Source organism: Melospiza georgiana, chromosome 16 (genome assembly GCF_028018845.1).
Source record: "Melospiza georgiana isolate bMelGeo1 chromosome 16, bMelGeo1.pri, whole genome shotgun sequence".
Classification (NCBI taxonomy): domain Eukaryota; kingdom Metazoa; phylum Chordata; class Aves; order Passeriformes; family Passerellidae; genus Melospiza; species Melospiza georgiana.
This window is the reverse complement of record NC_080445.1, coordinates 2,114,940-2,131,413: the sequence shown is the minus strand read 5'-3', so window position 1 is coordinate 2,131,413 and position 16,474 is coordinate 2,114,940. Positions and strand designations below refer to the sequence as shown.

Genomic DNA, 16,474 nt, shown 5'->3' with positions numbered 1-16,474 from the left:
TTGTGCAGGGAATTAATGTTCCATTCATGGATCAAGTGAGACCAGAGAAAGGAAAACAACCCAAATCTTCTGATAGGGAAGTTCCACATCTTATTGCTGTTGGAGAGTGGTATTGGGCTGGACTCCAGTTGTGCTCCCCACCAGGAAGAGCTGAGGCAGCTCAGCAGTGACTGCTGGGGGATTTGCTTCCACCAGGAACATTTGAACCCAGATCTGATGCAGGAAAGGACTTTGGAAAATATCCCAAATCTGATCCAAAAAGGGACTTTGGAAAGCTGGGAATGGGAAAAGGGAAAAATGGGAAAAGGACTAAAGAAAAACCATCAAACAGGAGCTTTAGAGAGCAGCCCTTGCTTCCAAACCCAGCAGCCACCAGACTTAGGAGCAAGGAAATGATCAGTGATGGATGAGTGGTGTAATTCATTATGGAGCCTTAACGAGCAGGAGCTCAGAAAGAAGAGGAAAACACTTGAAGCAGGTCTTGAAAAGCTGCTCTACACCAAGAGATTAAAGGAGTTCACTGCTCTCCTGTTCTCCAGACTGCAGGAGATTACTTTATCTACCACTGCTCCAAAAAGGAGAAGTGCTACAAGAAAAAAGCAAAATTACATCCAGTGAAAAACCAAACCTTTCTAATTCAGACTAAACTCACCAGATATTTTCTTAGTAAGAAGAGTAAACATAAATGTATTCCATCAACAGGAGATGGCTGATTCCCTAACACTTAGTCCTTAAAACAAGAACCAGGGACTGGGAGGAGATGGAGAAGGTGGGCAGAGAATCTGAGATCATTCCCCGACCATTCTTTCTATCTCTGTGGCCTCTCATTTTTTTTCTCTTCTCAATCTCATTTTTGCCCACAGATCAGGTGGAGGAGAAGGTTTTTGGCCTGGCAGGCAGAGGTCACCACACAAGGAGCAGGGCAGGGACACTTTGAAAAGAGCAGCTCAAGCTCAGCCTGAAATCCCAAAAGAGGAGATTAATCCTGTGACAGTCCTGGATCAAAATGCTGCATTCCCCCAAATTTGGGGATAATTGGTTCTCCAAGTGTTACTCAAATTGCTGAATAAAAACCAAATCCAAAGCTGATGAAAATCACCCCCCAGAAATGCAGTGACAGCTCCTTGTCATCGTCAGCCCATAAATGGGCATTCTCCACACACCAGACAAAGAATTTCCCCCCAAACCTGAATGAATAAACATTAAATTAGCTCTTTTTTGTCACTTAGAAACCACATTCTACAATGATTTTCCAGCTGTGGTTTTAGGATGCTAATTTAATTAGGGTAGGAACTCGTGCCCTGCCTTGGAAATGAAAGCTGCAGCTTTATGAAGAGTGATGGTTGTCAGAGAGCTCTTCTTAAAATTCCCTTCTCATTTTCTGAGATTCACTGGAGACCAAAGTGGCATTTTTTTATCTGCATGAGATCTGCTTGGAACATCCCAGGGGTTTTCCCTTGACAAGAGACCCTGCTGGGAATGCAAACTGCAGGAACACCCCAAGGAACCCAAACCCTGGCCAGGAGCCACCCTATTGTTTGGGGGGTGGGGACAGAAAACAAGGAGGGAGAGAAAATATGGGCTGTGGTGACGATGCTTTGTAAACTGAAAACCAGACACAAATCCAAGGATTTCTTGAAATGCCAGTCCAGGGGTCAGGTTGGGAAATCCCTGCTTCAGCCTCAGCCCAAATCCTTAAGGAAATCTGGATGCCAAAGGGCAAATGCTGGGATTAGAGATGTGTTCATGGCAATGATGAAGATCAAAGCAAAGGGGTCTTTGCAAAGAAAAGAAATTCCCCATTTTCCAGCTCTCCTGGAATAGATGGTGGGTTGATTTGCACTTAGGAACTGAGTCCCTGGGGTGTATTTGGGTAATTCCATGTTTTCTGCTGGTTCTCTTGTGGCCACTCATCCTCTGGAGGAGACTCCCACCCATGTGGGGTCTGCCCTTGGCTGCTCCAGGGAATTGGGATGGGCAGGGTTAATCTGAGTTAACTCCCACACTGAACAATCAGAGCTCACACCAGCACACCCACAAACGAGCAGAACACACCTTAAAAAGGATAACATTAAAAATAAAAAACCCAAACACCTTGGAATTCTGATGGAGGACTGAAAGCCAGCAAAAAGCTTCTTCCTTTCCTTTTCTCAGAGCCATAAAAAAGGGATCCCAGGAAGTGAACCTGGCAGGATCCTATCAAATTCCCTGAGTCTGGAAGTGTTCTTGTTTCTCTTGCAGCTCAGGAGAATTTGGTGATTGGTGTCCCCAAATCAAGATTTTAACCCTTAGAAGCCTCTCCCCAATTTGCCTTTCCAAGGCTGCAGCACCCCTGTCAATAACTGTGGCTGTTCCTGCCTCCCAAATTCAACTCCTGAGCTGGGAGCTCCCAGTGCTTTCTCCAAGATCCTTCTCTGTCCCTCCTGGTGTTTCCCCAACTTGCCAGTGAGATCTGGGGTTTGCACAAGCTCTGCTTACAGGAATTTGCTCTCTGGGAACTCTTCCCATCATTTTGCTTCTCCTATCAAACACACTCCAGGATGAGCCACAAAAAACTCCACTCCCAAGGCCTGGAGAAAGCTGAGACCCTCCCCAGGTGGCTTCTGGAGGCCACCAAACCCAGAGCTGTCCCCAGGCCCCAAAGGCACTCCTGTCCCCAAGGGGATGCAGGAATTTTGGGGGCTTACCTGGGGCAGGGCTTGCACCACCGTGTCCAGCAGAGCTCTCATGCCCGTGGCCATTTTCAGCAGTTTCAGCACTGAAATGAGGAGCAAAACCTGCTCAGCAGGGCTGGGGGGAATTGCAGGCAAAATCCAGGAGGGAAATCGAGGTTTAGGTCTTGCAGGGAGGGTTTAAATCTCCCTTAATGCTGTTTGGACATGTGGGGAGCTCTCTGCTGAAAACCAGGATCTCCCTGATCCCAGCAGGGCTGAACATCCCCCTGTCAGTCCCAAGGGGAATGCATTCCCACTGCCAGAGGGTTATGGGATTTTGGGAAGGAATTCCTCCCTGGGAGGGTGGAAAGGGGCTGGGATGGAATTCCCAGAGAATCTGGGGCTGCCCCTGCATCCCTGGAAGTGTCCAAGGCCAGGCTGGGATGGTGGAAGGTGTCCCTGCCATGGCAGGGGTAGGATAGGATGGGCTTTAAGGTCCCTTCCAACACAAACCATCCTGGAATTCTATGAAAATGGACAAAAACCTATGAGAACCCCAACATGCCCAGGCAGGAAAATGGGAGGCATCTCACCAGTGAGGAGCATCTTCCCAAGCCCTAATTGCCATCACTCCCCACCCTGCTCTGGACCTGGATAAAAGCTCAGTGATCCCAGGCTGGAATCAGGACCCAGCCCCAGAAGGAAACCCCATGGAACCCCCAGCTGCTCTCTGAGCTTCCATTCCATGTTCCCCACTGGAAATGAACCAGCAGGGCTGGAAGGACAAACATCCAAAGGATTTCCTGGAGAGCCCAGAGCAGGACCCACCTCTGGCTATCCTGAGCACCCTCATGATGCGGATGATGGTGGGGTTGATGGGAAGGGCAGCGTTCATCTCGATCTCCTCCAGAGTGATGCCCACAATGGACAGCAGGACTATGGCCAAGTCCAGCTGGTTCCACCTACCCAGACACGCAGGACAAACAAAATTCAAATTATACATATTTCATCTTAATGACAGGCACCAGCAAATCCCAAATGCATCTTTGTCAAATTAATTATCTAAAATTACTCCTCTTGAGTTTTAATACAATATGTCTTTTATAGTTCCAAAGTATTTAGTTTGTTTTTTTTTTTATAAAACCATCCTTTAAAACTTATTTTTATTTCTATTTTACTCTCCACAATATCTACCTTATTCTATAATATTTCCAAATCAATATTTCTTATCTTGAAGTTTATATACAAATATATACTGTATAAACTTTGTTAAGTTTTTAAAGTTTTCTACAAATTTATTTCCCACACATCTCTTCACTCTCATCTGGGCCTGTGATTTTTAGTGGTACAAAACCAGCTCAGAGCAGCTTGTACAGACATCCTTGAGCCACAAAATATGGGAGCTGACTGGGAAGGGTTTCTGACCTCTAGGCTGAGCTGCTCAGGTCTGGTGGAAAGGGAAATCCTGGGGGAAAAGATGGATCTGGAATTTGGGGACATTTCCTGAATTCCTCCTGCAAAGCACCGCCAGCAGTTCTCAGGATTTTCAGTTCTCACACTACAAAGTTTGCAAAGTTTGCACCCACTGAGAGCAAGCCCTGGACTCCTCTTGTGTCACCACAGAATCTGGCTCTGAAATTGGGTCAGTCCAGCCCTGAATCCCAAATCCACAGGGGTCCAAAATGTTCTCACCTGTCCTTAAAAAACCTCCGGAAACCAAAGGCCACCAGCTTGAGCAGTGCCTCGAACACGAAGACGATGGTGAACACGTAGTTGCAGTACTTGAGGGCTTCATCCAGGGACTGGAAAGACAGATCCCAGTTAGGCCAGCCCAGTTATCCCTTCCCAGACCCCCATGCAGGGACTGGCAGGGAGCAGGGTGAGAGCAGCTCAGAAATTTCAGGAATAAAGTCATAAAGGCTCGTGGAGCTCACTAAATCATCCAGCAGAACTCAAATAAAGGCTTAGCCCCTGAGTCAAACAAAACCCTCCAAAGCACTGAGATTAGTTCTGCTAAAAATGTCAGGTTCAAGCTCGGTGCACAAATTGTTCAGTCTGGGCCAGACAGGAAAAAATTCCCCCCTTCCCCATCTCCTGAAGATTCCTTGGTCTGAAGTGGGGAGAAGAAAAGCCTTGATGGATCATTTCTTGATCCCAGCCCTGGGGACAAAGGCTTTGCTTAAAAAGCTGAGGAAAATAAATAAACCTTGGAGAGATGGATGGAACCTTTCCTTGCTGAAAAATGGGGCATCTCCAGAGCTGGGCAAAGCGTGTCCATATTTGGTGCAGCGCTGCCGCTGTCCCCGGAGCCGCCCTCGGAAGTCAGGAATCCACAGTGTTTATACTCGGGCATGATGAGTGTTTATAATGGATTTCATTGGAGCTGGGGGCCAACAATAGCAAAGGAATCTTGTGGGGAGTCTTAAAATAGACAAGCTGGGAGAGGGGGGAGCAGCTCTTGGGGTGGGGAGGGATTGGGGGGTTTAGTTTAGTGTAGAGCAGGATTCTGAATTTTCAATTAAAAATGGGAATTGTGAGCATCAAACTGGACAAAAATGGAAATAAATGGGACAGAGGAGGCTGCAGGAAACCCCAGGGCACAGGAAAGCTCTTTTTGTCCCTCTGTGGGGTGCCTGGCTTTGCTGACCCCACACACAGTGAGGTCACCAGGGCATGGCCATGCCCTGATTTTTTGGGAATGGGAGCTGGAAGTTTCTTAGGTGTTGGCAACAACCCCTATTTTTGTACCAGTACCTAAAATAAAATGGCAGCTTAAAAAACACAGCACAATTCCCTGTTCCATCCAAAGCCCGAGCCTGACTTCTGCCATTGTTTGTGACCGTTTGCATTTGGATTTACAACTCTGCGTTAAGTGAACGTAAACCAAGAGTAAATAAAACCTAACCTGGATAAACAACATTTCCATGGAATTACCCTGGTGTAAAACACACACACACACATTACCCTCTGGCTCAGCATCCAGGAGGCATTTGCAGGTTACCATGGAATGCTGGAAAAGCAAATGCTGAGCCAGAGCTTCGTAAATGATAATGAAATGGAAAATTTATAGATGGAAAATGTATAAATTGATATAAATTTATCTATCAGCCCCTCTGATTTATGTCAAAGGTGTTCTGAGGAGAAAATGATTTTATAATACATTAAAAAAAAGTGAGGATTGTACTTTTAAATTTGGTTTATTCAGAATCCATTGAGGAAAAGAAACACTCTGCATGCCGTAACTCAGAGTTTATATCTGTTAATGGAATGTTCTAAAACTCTGGACTGGTTTCCAGTGTGAGGCTCAGTCAGGTTTGGGATCAGGGCAGGAAATATTTAGATTGGCCTTTTCCTGGTAAAAGCCTAATTAACTCTCCATTAGCTGAGGTTTTTTTACCCAAAGCAGGGAAATGGAAGTTTTGCCTGAGGCAGAGCTGGACCAGAATGCTGAGGCTCCCCAAAAACTGGGGGTGCCTTTTTGGGACTACCTAAAAACAGAGGCTAGACAAAATTAGGGGATAAAAAGTGTTTGTATTTATTGAAGGCCCTTCAGGTACATTTAGCGCGGACAAAGGCTACACCCAAAATTGGAGCACAGGTCAGGGGTTTTCACACTTTTATAAGTTTGGGCCATTTGCATATTGGGGGTTAATCTGCCAATTACAGCTTCAGGTAATGAAGTAATTTTCCTCAAGTTTGCACTTTTGTTTACATTTCTGGGGCCTGAGCCAATGAGGTGTCCTTGATTGCCAGGCCTGGAGAGGAATTGTTGTGTCTGCCCAAAATGGGAAAGCAGCAGCTCACACTGCACATGGAGTTTAGAGTTCTACACTAAAGAACTGCAGCATTACAAATACATTAAAATAATAAAATACAAACCCTAAAACATCACTAAGAGCGTCCCCATGGCCAATTTCCTCTCAAGGCAACTCTTCTGGGGGCAGCTCCTACCTTGGGCTGGTTGTAGTGCTCCATGGACATGGTGATGACGTTGACGCCGATGATGAAGGTGATGAAGAGGTCCAGGTAGTGGCTGGTGCACAGGCTGTGGATGTACCTCCTGGCCGGGGAGTAGTCGGCGTAGTAGGGCCTGCGCTGGGCCTCTGTGGGGACACGGGGGACAGCCATGAGCCGAGGGGGCTGCAGGGCTGAGGGCCACCAGCACGGGGGCTGGAGTCACCTCCCAGCTGGACACGGGTGGGGAACAAAGGTGACAAAATGTGGGGAGTGGCTGAGTGATCCCTGAGTGATTGCTGAGTGATTCCTGTGTGATCCCTGAGTGAGGCCTGAGGGATTCCTGTGGGATCCCTGTGATCCCTGATTGATTCCTATGTAATTCCTGAGTGATCCCTGAATGGCCCCCGAGTGACCCCTGAATGATTCCTGTGGGATCTCTGAGTGATCCCTGAGTGATCCCTGTGTAATTTCTGAGTAATTCCTGAATGATTTCTGTGTTATCCCTGTGTGACCCCTGAGAGTCTCTGTGTGATTCCTGAGAGATTTATGAGTGATTTCTGTGATATCCCTGAATGATCCCAGAATCATTCCTGTGTGATCCCTGAGCGATCCCTGATTGATTCCTGTGTAATTCCTGAGTGTTTCCTGAGTGATTCCTGTGTGATCCCTGTGTAATTCTTGAGTGATCCCTGATTGATTCTTGTGTAATTCCTGAGATTCTTGAGTGATTTCTGAAATACTCCTCTGTGATCCCCAGATTCCTGATTCTTGTGTAATTCCCGAAATACTCCTGTGTGATACCTGAGCGATCCCCGAGTGATCCCTGTATAATTTTTGAGTGATCCCTGTGTGATCCTGCCTCCCACCACAGCCTGAGTGGGTTTTTGGGATGAGCAGCCTCTGGTGCCAGCCAGGTCCTTCCCTCTGTCCCTGAGTCTCCTCCTGGCAGGGGCAGCAGGGGAGGAGCAGGATGGACACAGGACCCCAAGGCCAAAGGAAAAGCTCCAAACCCAGCAGAGCTGGGGCAGCACTCATCTCTCCCAGTCCTGCAGTGCCAGGATCATCCCAGCTGGCAGGAGAACATGCCCTGAGCTCCAGAAGGTTTTTTGGGACCTTTGGAAGGTTTAAGGAAAAGCAGCAGAGCATTCCTGAGGGATGGGAGCACACAGGACACAGCCACAAAGTGCTTGGCTCCGCCACGACAAGCTCCTCTGGAAAAAGAAATATACATTTGTATTTATAAAATAGGTAATTAAACAATAGATCTAGGGCTCAGGGCATGGCTGCTTCCAAATGCATGAATTTTATATCTCTGCCTCTGGCTGGGATTCCTCCTTTTTTTTTCTCTTCAAAATGTGGAAATTTCTGCCTGTGACCAAATTGCATGGAGTGCTCCAAGGAGAGTGTTTGGACCCCAGGACTGCATTTACTGCCTCTCTCCAGTGAAAGTGTGACCACAGGGATGCCTGTGGGCACTCCAATTCCTTTCAAACTGCAGCAATGTAAATATTCTGGGTTTACACAAGGCCAAGGCAGCATTACTGTGGATTTCACAAGTGGAGAGACACTGAGGTCACACTAAGGCAGAGCAGGATGGTTCCTCACAGAGAGGGGATTTTACAAATATATCAGCAAATTCAGCTTTTAATGCTTCAAGAGCTCAGAAAAAGTTGCTTCACCTTGAAATAAGGAGGGAAATCAGTTCAGAAGCACTCAGTGCCCTCCTGAAATCCATCTCCCACTCCTCTCATCCTGCTAATACCTTTCAGATGGAAGGACTCTTGAAATGTGGGAGGTTTTTTTGGGGTTTTTTTTGGTGCAACTGATGCCAGATCAGAACCCAAACCCTTAAAATTAATTGGATAAAGGGAAACAGAATCTGCAGCTGCCTTTCAACTACATTTTTTTTTGCTGGTAGTTAAAAGTACAGTGGAGGCATTTGAAAAACATTTCCTTCTGACCAGGGTCACCAAGGCTTTTTTTTTGCTCTGCTAAGGGGTGTGGAAAAACAAGATGAAAGCAACCAGAGTTGTTTTTGAATACATTTTTTTTCCTGTTGCTTTCATGTGCCTTAATCCTACGAGTCATCTTGGACTGCTGGGGCTGTCTGTGCTACTGAGCTCAGCCTGCCTGAAAAATAATAATAAAAACATTGCAGCATAATATTTATTTCAGCCTGTACAATGTGCTTTCATGTGTTTTCAGGATTACAACATCCTTGTCCTTATTTTTTTTATTATAATTTTTAGGGAAATGTCTTCTTGGGAGTGCAGATAACTCCTTGGGAGGTCTGAGAATACCCTTAATAGTTAAATATTATATTAAGGGACTATTTATCAATGAGGATTGATTAAAGGAGATGAGCAGGGATGGGCTGGCAGCACATAAGGAAAAGAGGTTGCAGGTGGTTTTCACCACCCCTCACCTGCCCAAATGCCTGATTTATTCATTATTCAGCAAAAAAATCAGGTGTTTATTCTGTTTTATCAACTAATTCCAGAAGGAGAATCACAAGAAGACATTTTCCACTGCCAGGCACTGAGCTGAAAACTTCCTAAATTCCTAAAATCAGAGCCCCTCCTGCCCATGGGCTGGGGAGGAAAAGCCAAGGAGGAAGCAGCAGACCCAGAGGTGGCTCTGTCCCACAGCACAGAGGGGTCCCACAGGTCTCTCTCAGCCCTGCCCAAATTCCTGCTGGGAAAACCCAGGCCAGGTTTGACCCCAGGGAGTGCAGGTGCAGCCTGGCTCCTCTGGGATGCACACAGCCCACAGGCAGAGCAAGGGACAGGGGAGGGACTCCAGCAGGGGAAAACATCCAAGGAGAGCTGGCAGGGAGGTGACAGGGGTGACAATAACCACATGCAGCAGGGGGGACCCCATGCAATGTCCACTCCAGGAGATGCTGCCCGTGCCAGGCTGGCAGAGGGAGCTGGGATGGGCCCAGGAATGTGCCCAGGGATGTGCGTGGAGAGAGCTGGGATGTGCCCAGGGATGTGCCCAAGGATGTGCCCAGGGAGAGCAGTTATGTGCCTGGAGGGAGCTGGGATGTGCCCAGAGATGAGCACAGGGATAAGCCCAGAGATGTGCCTAGAGGGAGAGCAGGAATGTGCCCAGAGAGAGCAGGAATGTGCCCAGGGATGTGCCCAGAGAGAGCAAGAATGTGCCCAGGGATGTGTCCAGGGATGTGCCCAGAGGGAGCTGGGATATGCCTGGAGGGAGCCAGGATGTGCCCAAGGAGTTGGGATGTGCCCAGAGAGAACAGGGATGTGCCCAGGGATGAGCACGGAGAGAGCTGGGATTTGCCCAGAGATGTGCCCAGGGATGAGCACAGGGATGTGCCCAGGGAAAAGCCCAGGGCTGTGCCCAGGGATGAGCACAGGAATGTGCCCAGGGATGTGCCCAGGGATGTGCCCAGGGAAAAGCCCAGGGATGTGCCCAGGGAAAAGCCCAGGGATGTGCCCAGGGATGAGCACAGGGCTGTGCCCAGGGATGTGCCCAGGGCTGTGCCCAGGGATGAGCACAGGGATGTGCCCAGGAATGTGCCCAGGGATGTGCCCAGGGATGTGCCCAGGGATGTGCCCAGGGATGTGCCCAGGGATGTGTCCAGGGATGAGCACAGGGATGAGCACAGGGATGTGCCCAGGGATGTGCCCAGGGATGTGCCCAGGGATGTGCCCCAGCAGCCGGGGCAGGCTCAGTGACCCCAGGGAGGCAGAGGGGCTGCAGCAGGGTGGGGGCAGAGGGGAGCAGCCCCACACAGCTCTGCCAGGACAGGCAGAGCTCCAGGGCTCCACAGCCCTGGGCATTCCCAAACCCTCCAGGGAGTTTTACCTCTGTTGGCAGCACAGCAAGCAGCTCTGGGCTCCTCTCAGATCACTTTTTTTAACTCTTAGAGGGAATTTTAAGCCCCCAAATTGTGCTGAGGGTTCACTGCACACACCCCAATGGCTGCTGGCACAACCAGAGCTGTGGGTGTGTGGGAGAACCTGGCTGAGGAGGGTTCTGCTCCACGGGATGTGGGCACAGCCACAGGGAACCCCAGATCCACTGCTGATCCATCCCAGCAGGAAAAACACAACCTGGGCTCTCTGGGAAAATGGGCTTTGGGATCAGACTCCATCAGCCAGCTGGCAGATTCCTGTCATCATGGAATGGTTTGGGGTGGGAGGGACCTCAAAGTCCCTCCAGTGCCACCCCTGCCATGGCAGGGACACCTTCCACTGTCCCAGGCTGCTCCAAGCCCCATCCTGCCTGGACACGTTGGGGTTCTTGTGGGTTTTTGTCCATTTTCATAGAATGCCAGGATGGTTTGGGTTGGAAGGGACCTTAAAGCCCATCCCATTCTACCCCTGCCATGGCAGGGACACCTTCCACCATCCCAGCCTGGCCTTGGACCATTCCAGGGATGCAGGGGCAGCCCCAGATTCTCTGGGAATTCCATCCCAGCCCCTTTCCACCCTCCCAGGGAGGAATTAATTCCCAAAATCCCATAACCCCCTGGCTGTGGGCATGCATTCCCCTTGTCCTGGCACTCTCTAAATGCTCTCCCTCCATCAAACACAGCCAAGCTTCCCTTCAGCTGCTGGTTTGAACTGGTGGAAGTGCGAGGAGGGAGAAAAAGCAACCATCAAACAGATGAAAAAAGGAAAATCCCAGCCTTTCCTCCCCCTGCTTTTAGATGCTGGCTAACACTTGAATCTCACCTCTCTGCAGAGTATTTCAACTTTGCTTGTGCTTCTGCTGACATGGAAATTAATGAAGCCCCGTCCTCCCCTGGCTTAAAAGCATTTTTAGTTGGCATTACAATTCCCAGCCCCAGCTCCTCCATTACAATGCTCTGCATGAAACATTAGAAAGCCCTAATGGGGTTATTCATGCCTGGAACAGAGCAGCTCTGTACCTGCAGCTGCCTGGAAAAACAAATAGCAGGAGCTGAGAATTCCCTGCTTGCAAACCCTGAACACTCAGGGATGCAGCACCCAAAATTTCAGTTCCAGCTCAAGTGATTCAGCTGGATACAGAGAGGGCTGTGGCACTGAGAGGGTGTTTAAATTCAAATATCACCATGTGCCACCCTCTAGAGAAAGGTTTGCAGCCACTGCTTTGAAAGGCACCTCTGCTGGGGCTTAAAATTTCTTTGAATTTCTTTGAATTTCTTTGAATTTTGAATTTCTTAAAATTTCTTTTGCTTTGAAAGGCACCTCTGCTGGGGCTCAAAATTTCCCTCATCCTTCCACAACTCCCAGCTCTGGTGGGAAAAACCTCAGAGGAACGGATTTGTGGCCACTCTCCTCTCACAGAGCTGAAATCAGGAAAAAGTATTTCTGAATTCTCATTTTTTGGGGTCTTCCTGAAGGGACACCCCTGAAAGGCAGCTAGAGCTGGGGTTTCCAGCTTTCCCAGCTTTTCCTGCTCTGCTTTCAGTGCCACCCAGACCCTCCTGCAGCCCCTGAAGGTCAGAGCTGAGCTGACAGCTGGGTCTGGATCCCACAGGCAGAGCAGATCAAGCTGCTCCACGTGTTTTTAATGAAAACCTTCAATCTGGGGAGGCTGCTCTGGGTCTGTGTCTTCTGAGAAGCTCATTAAAAGGCTGAGAGCAGCAGGGTTGTTAAATTACCCTTGGATGGAATGGATGGAGCAGGGACAGCGGCAGGAAAAATATTCTGGTTTATCTTGATTTTTCTTCTCTGCACATAAAAAAGTTCACTGAGCTTTTAAAACCACATCAAATGCATTTCTCAGCGTCCTCACCCCTTGCCCTCTGCTCTCCTTGAGCAGAGTGAACCTGCTGCCAATCCCTGCAGCAAAGTGGCCCTCCTTCCTCAGATGGGAAAGGAGAAATGTTTTGGAAAGATCTGAGGTGGTGACAGCACAGAACTGGGCTCAGAGGGACCATTCTGCTGAAAAATCACCCCAAAGCAGGGTGGTGACTCCTCATCCACCTGAGAAGGGGCTGGGTCCTGCTGCAGGGCTGGGTCCTCCATGGAGAAATCCCTCTGCCAGGTCCTAAATCCTGGATCCAGCCTGGGATTGGTGCCTAGGACCACTCAGCTGAGGTTTATCCCATTCCCGGAGTTGTATTTTCCACACAACAACCCCTCTGACAAGTCCCAAATCCTGGATCCAGCCTGGGATTGGCACCCAGATCACCCAGCTGAGGTTTAACCCATTCCCAGCCTGCCACAGCTCCGTGGTGCATTTCTGTGTGTGCAGGAAGGGACAGATCCCCCAGGGGACACCACAGACAGGGGACAGGACACACAGACAAGGTGCCAGGCAGACAGCAAGCCCACAGGGTGCACTGGTGGCCTAGGCTGGATTTTCCTCCTGCTAAAACACAAACTCCTCCTCCTCTCCTGCTCTGCCCAGCGCTGGGCATGCTGACTGAGGTGAAAGCAGGGGTCTCTGCCAGCCTCCTCACATTCCTCCCTCCTCTCCCTGGGGGGACCAGGCTGCTCCACAGGGGTGACACGGACTGCTGGGACACATGGAAGCAGAGGAAGGGACACATGGAAGCAGAGGAAGCTGCCAGCTGCTGCCACCATGCAGATCCCCCAGCTCCACGAGCACACACACACTGCCCACAGCCACAGCTCGCATCTTTCTGAGTCTGCCACGTTTTTTTTTTTTATCAAATCCATTAGTCACCTAAACCACCCAGGAGGTTCAAACCCCTCCCAACTGAAACAAAAATACATCCCTTGAAATGGAAACAGCGATTTCCCAAAAGTGCAGCAGGTATTTGGGTTCACCTTGTTAACAGCTCCAGTTTGGATGCCAAGCTGTCCTTGCAGGTAGAGCCAGACATTTTCAGGGAACCTTCTGGAAGCCCAGCACATGGCCAAATGTTTCACTTCTCAGCTGCTCTATTGACTTGATCCCCTTCCAGAAATCTGTCCTCCTCCCTGTGTGCTCTCCATGAAATGTTACAAGGCTCATCTGTGCAATGGCTGGGCTGAAATAGCTCCTTGGAGGTGGTGGATAAAGAGGGACAATGTCACAGTGTCCATCACTTTGACAGGGACTGGCTCTTTCTGTGTCTGAGCTGTGCAGTCACAGCCAGGCTTTAATAAGATTTATTTCCTAATCAGGAACCGAGCTGTGCCTCCATACCTGTGCCTCTGCCCTCTCAAAGGATGCTTAAAATTGCCGGTTTTTTTTAATTTCATATAAACTTCAAGTTTATCTGAATGTCTTTTAGGTCAGGACATTGGGGTAGAAGCTGCACAAGGAGGACCCCTGGGACCTTAAATCTGATTCTCCTCCCTGTGCTGGAAATGCTGCCTTCTGTATTTCCACCCTCACACTCCCACAGCAAAATGGGAAAAGGGGCAGGAAATTGCATTTGAACCCTTGGAAATCTCTGGAGGGACTCAGTGTCTGAGCTGGATTTCATTTTGAGCCAGGCACTGAACTCACAACCGGCTAAAATCAAAAGGGCTTGGCCCTCCCTGCGGTGCCATTGAGGTCCTGTGGGGACAGCAGTGCCACCATTTAGTGCTGAGGTGTCCCCTGGCTCCACCAAGGAGCACCAGGGGAGCAGCAGAGGGGCTGTGAGGGACACAGCTCCTGCCCCAGGCCTGGAGGGAGGCAGGGAGTGGAATGGGATGGGATTTCTCCCAGCACAGCCTGTGCCGTGTCCTTGGAGCTGGGCTGCTTTTCCAGCTGGAAATGGATATCCATGCCTTGATGTGTGGGACACAAACAATTTGTCACAATATTTGCTCCTTCCAGGAGATGACACGGCCAGGCAGAGTCACAGCACTGCTGCAAGCAGACAGGGCCAGGAAAGCTCAGCCTTACCCCTGACTAAGCTCAGCTTTGATCTTGGTGGCCAAGCCAGGTTTGCTCACTCCACAAAAATGCCTGGCAGGCTCTCCCTGCTCACTGGAACTTCTGGGAAAGCTGGGGCTGCTTTCCTGGCAGATCTCCTGGGAATACCCTCCCAGGGGAGGTGGGAATGGGCAGGTTTGGGGCAGGAAAGGAGCACAGGCTCAGGTGGGTTTGGGGTTTGATGGTCCCTATGAGATCCACTGAGAAGGAAGTTTTGGCTAAAGGCCTTTTTTGGCTAAAGGCCTTTCTTGGCTAATGGCCCTGCCCCTGGCCAGTGTTCCAAGGACAAAAGGAGTCCCAGGACTGAGTTCCAGCCTGGAATGGGACGAGCATCTCCTGTCATGGACATGTTCCCAAGAGGAATTCTCCCTGCAGCCCCACCCTGGGGCTCCCTGCTGTCCCCAGGCTCTGTCCGTGCCCCCATGCAGTGTCTGTGGCATGCGGGGCCATGCTCCAGGACTCCCAAACAGCATCAGCACTGCTTCAGATGAGAAATGAACCCCCAAATCAAAGCCACCACCATCCTCGGATGCAGGCGGCGCGTTAAGGCATGGGGGAGCCTTGGAGTGGCCTCCAGGCACGGGGGGAGCAGGGAAATAGTTCACCCCTGTCCCTCAGTGCTTGGGACAGCATGGCCTTGCAGAGAGGACTCTGCTGGAGGAGCATTTCCCCCCCAGCCAGGTGAAAAGGTGACATTTCCCACCAGGACAATCCCAAGGCGTCACCAGCCCAAGCCTTAAGGCACCGCCAAAGAGATAATGAAACAACACAACCTCGTGAACCCGAACAAAAACCACAAAAAAACCCAAAACTAAAAAGAAATCTTGCTTTGGGAGCAGGCAGGGCTCAGAAAGATTTTGGTTTGTAAGGCACTCTACCGACCAGACAGGTACATCTCCTTACTCCTGCGCTTTTTCTCCAGGCGCCGCAGCCGCTTCTCCTCCCGGCGCCGCGCCTCCTCCGCCTCCTGGTGCTGCCGGCACTTGTGGAAGTTCTCCACCACCACCCCCACGAACATGTTGAGCACGAAGAAGCTGACGATGAGCAGGAAGGAGATGAAGTAGAGCAGCATCCAAGGGTTGTGGTTCTGGATGGGCTGGGAGGGGAGGGAAAGACGAGGGAGAAGCGGCACAGAGCGGGTGGGTTGAGTCAGTTTTTTTGGAGCAGTAAGTTGTGTGGGGAGGTGGGGAGCACTGGGAGGAGGATTTTCCCCAAGGATTTTCCTCTCATTCACCTTCTCACTGACTAAAATTTTACAGTTTGGTGCGAAACCCACCCAAAAGTGCCTTACGGGATTTGATTATTTTGGTATTTATTTCACACAGCTTCAGTTAAATCTCAGTGGTAAGCATCATCCCACCAGCAAGATTGTTTCAGCTAAAGATAAGCTCCAGATTTTTAATTTTTTCAGATGTGGGCTCCTGCCTAATGTTTCTCAGTTGTTACCAGATCTTCAGAAGTGGGGGAAATGAAGTCCAAAGTGTTACTGTGGCTCTGGGTGGGTCCTACTCATGTGAGGCTCAACTTCCCACAGAAAATGCCACAAAACTCACAAACTGAATGCCTTTTCCACAACATTCCTGGTGGTTTCCCATCCTCAAGCACCCTCATTCTAATTCATTCTACATCCCCTGATGTAGGACACGCCAGAGCTTGTCCTACATGGGAAGCAGCCATGGAGAAGCAACTCCAAAAAATGGAAAACTGGCAGCTCAATGAGCAAAAGGGCCTCAAGGAGGTTCTAGAGCTCTGCTGCTTCCTGGGATTTCAAAAACCCTGGAGTGCCCAGGCCTGAGGCTGGAGAGAGGAGCACAGGTGGGCTCTGCAGGACAGATACCTGTTGGTCAATGCCCACGGCATCCAGCCCGTCGTACATGATGTTCACCCAGCCGTCCTTGGAGGAGAGGACAAACAGGGACATCAGGGCCTGCAAAATGGACAGAAGGGGTTGGTCCTGCCTTGCAGTCCCCAGAGAAGGAGCTCCCAACTCCTCCTATGGCCTGGCCTGCTTTTCAGCCATGTAAAGCACT

At 49.8% G+C, this 16,474-nt stretch overlaps 1 protein-coding gene across 1 annotated transcript in view; it reads right to left on the bottom strand.

Moving 5' to 3' along the window:
* Positions 1 to 16,474, bottom strand: part of CACNA1H (calcium voltage-gated channel subunit alpha1 H) — a 108,720-nt gene that overhangs the window by 15,915 nt on the left and 76,331 nt on the right. The window contains exons 22-27 of the mRNA XM_058035191.1: positions 16,282 to 16,371; positions 15,348 to 15,540; positions 6,606 to 6,757; positions 4,347 to 4,456; positions 3,483 to 3,616; positions 2,688 to 2,758 (exon numbers count right to left, since the gene is read on the bottom strand). Of these exons, the coding sequence (XP_057891174.1) occupies positions 2,688 to 2,758; positions 3,483 to 3,616; positions 4,347 to 4,456; positions 6,606 to 6,757; positions 15,348 to 15,540; positions 16,282 to 16,371 (750 nt within the window). The remainder of the gene's footprint in view (positions 1 to 2,687; positions 2,759 to 3,482; positions 3,617 to 4,346; positions 4,457 to 6,605; positions 6,758 to 15,347; positions 15,541 to 16,281; positions 16,372 to 16,474) is intronic.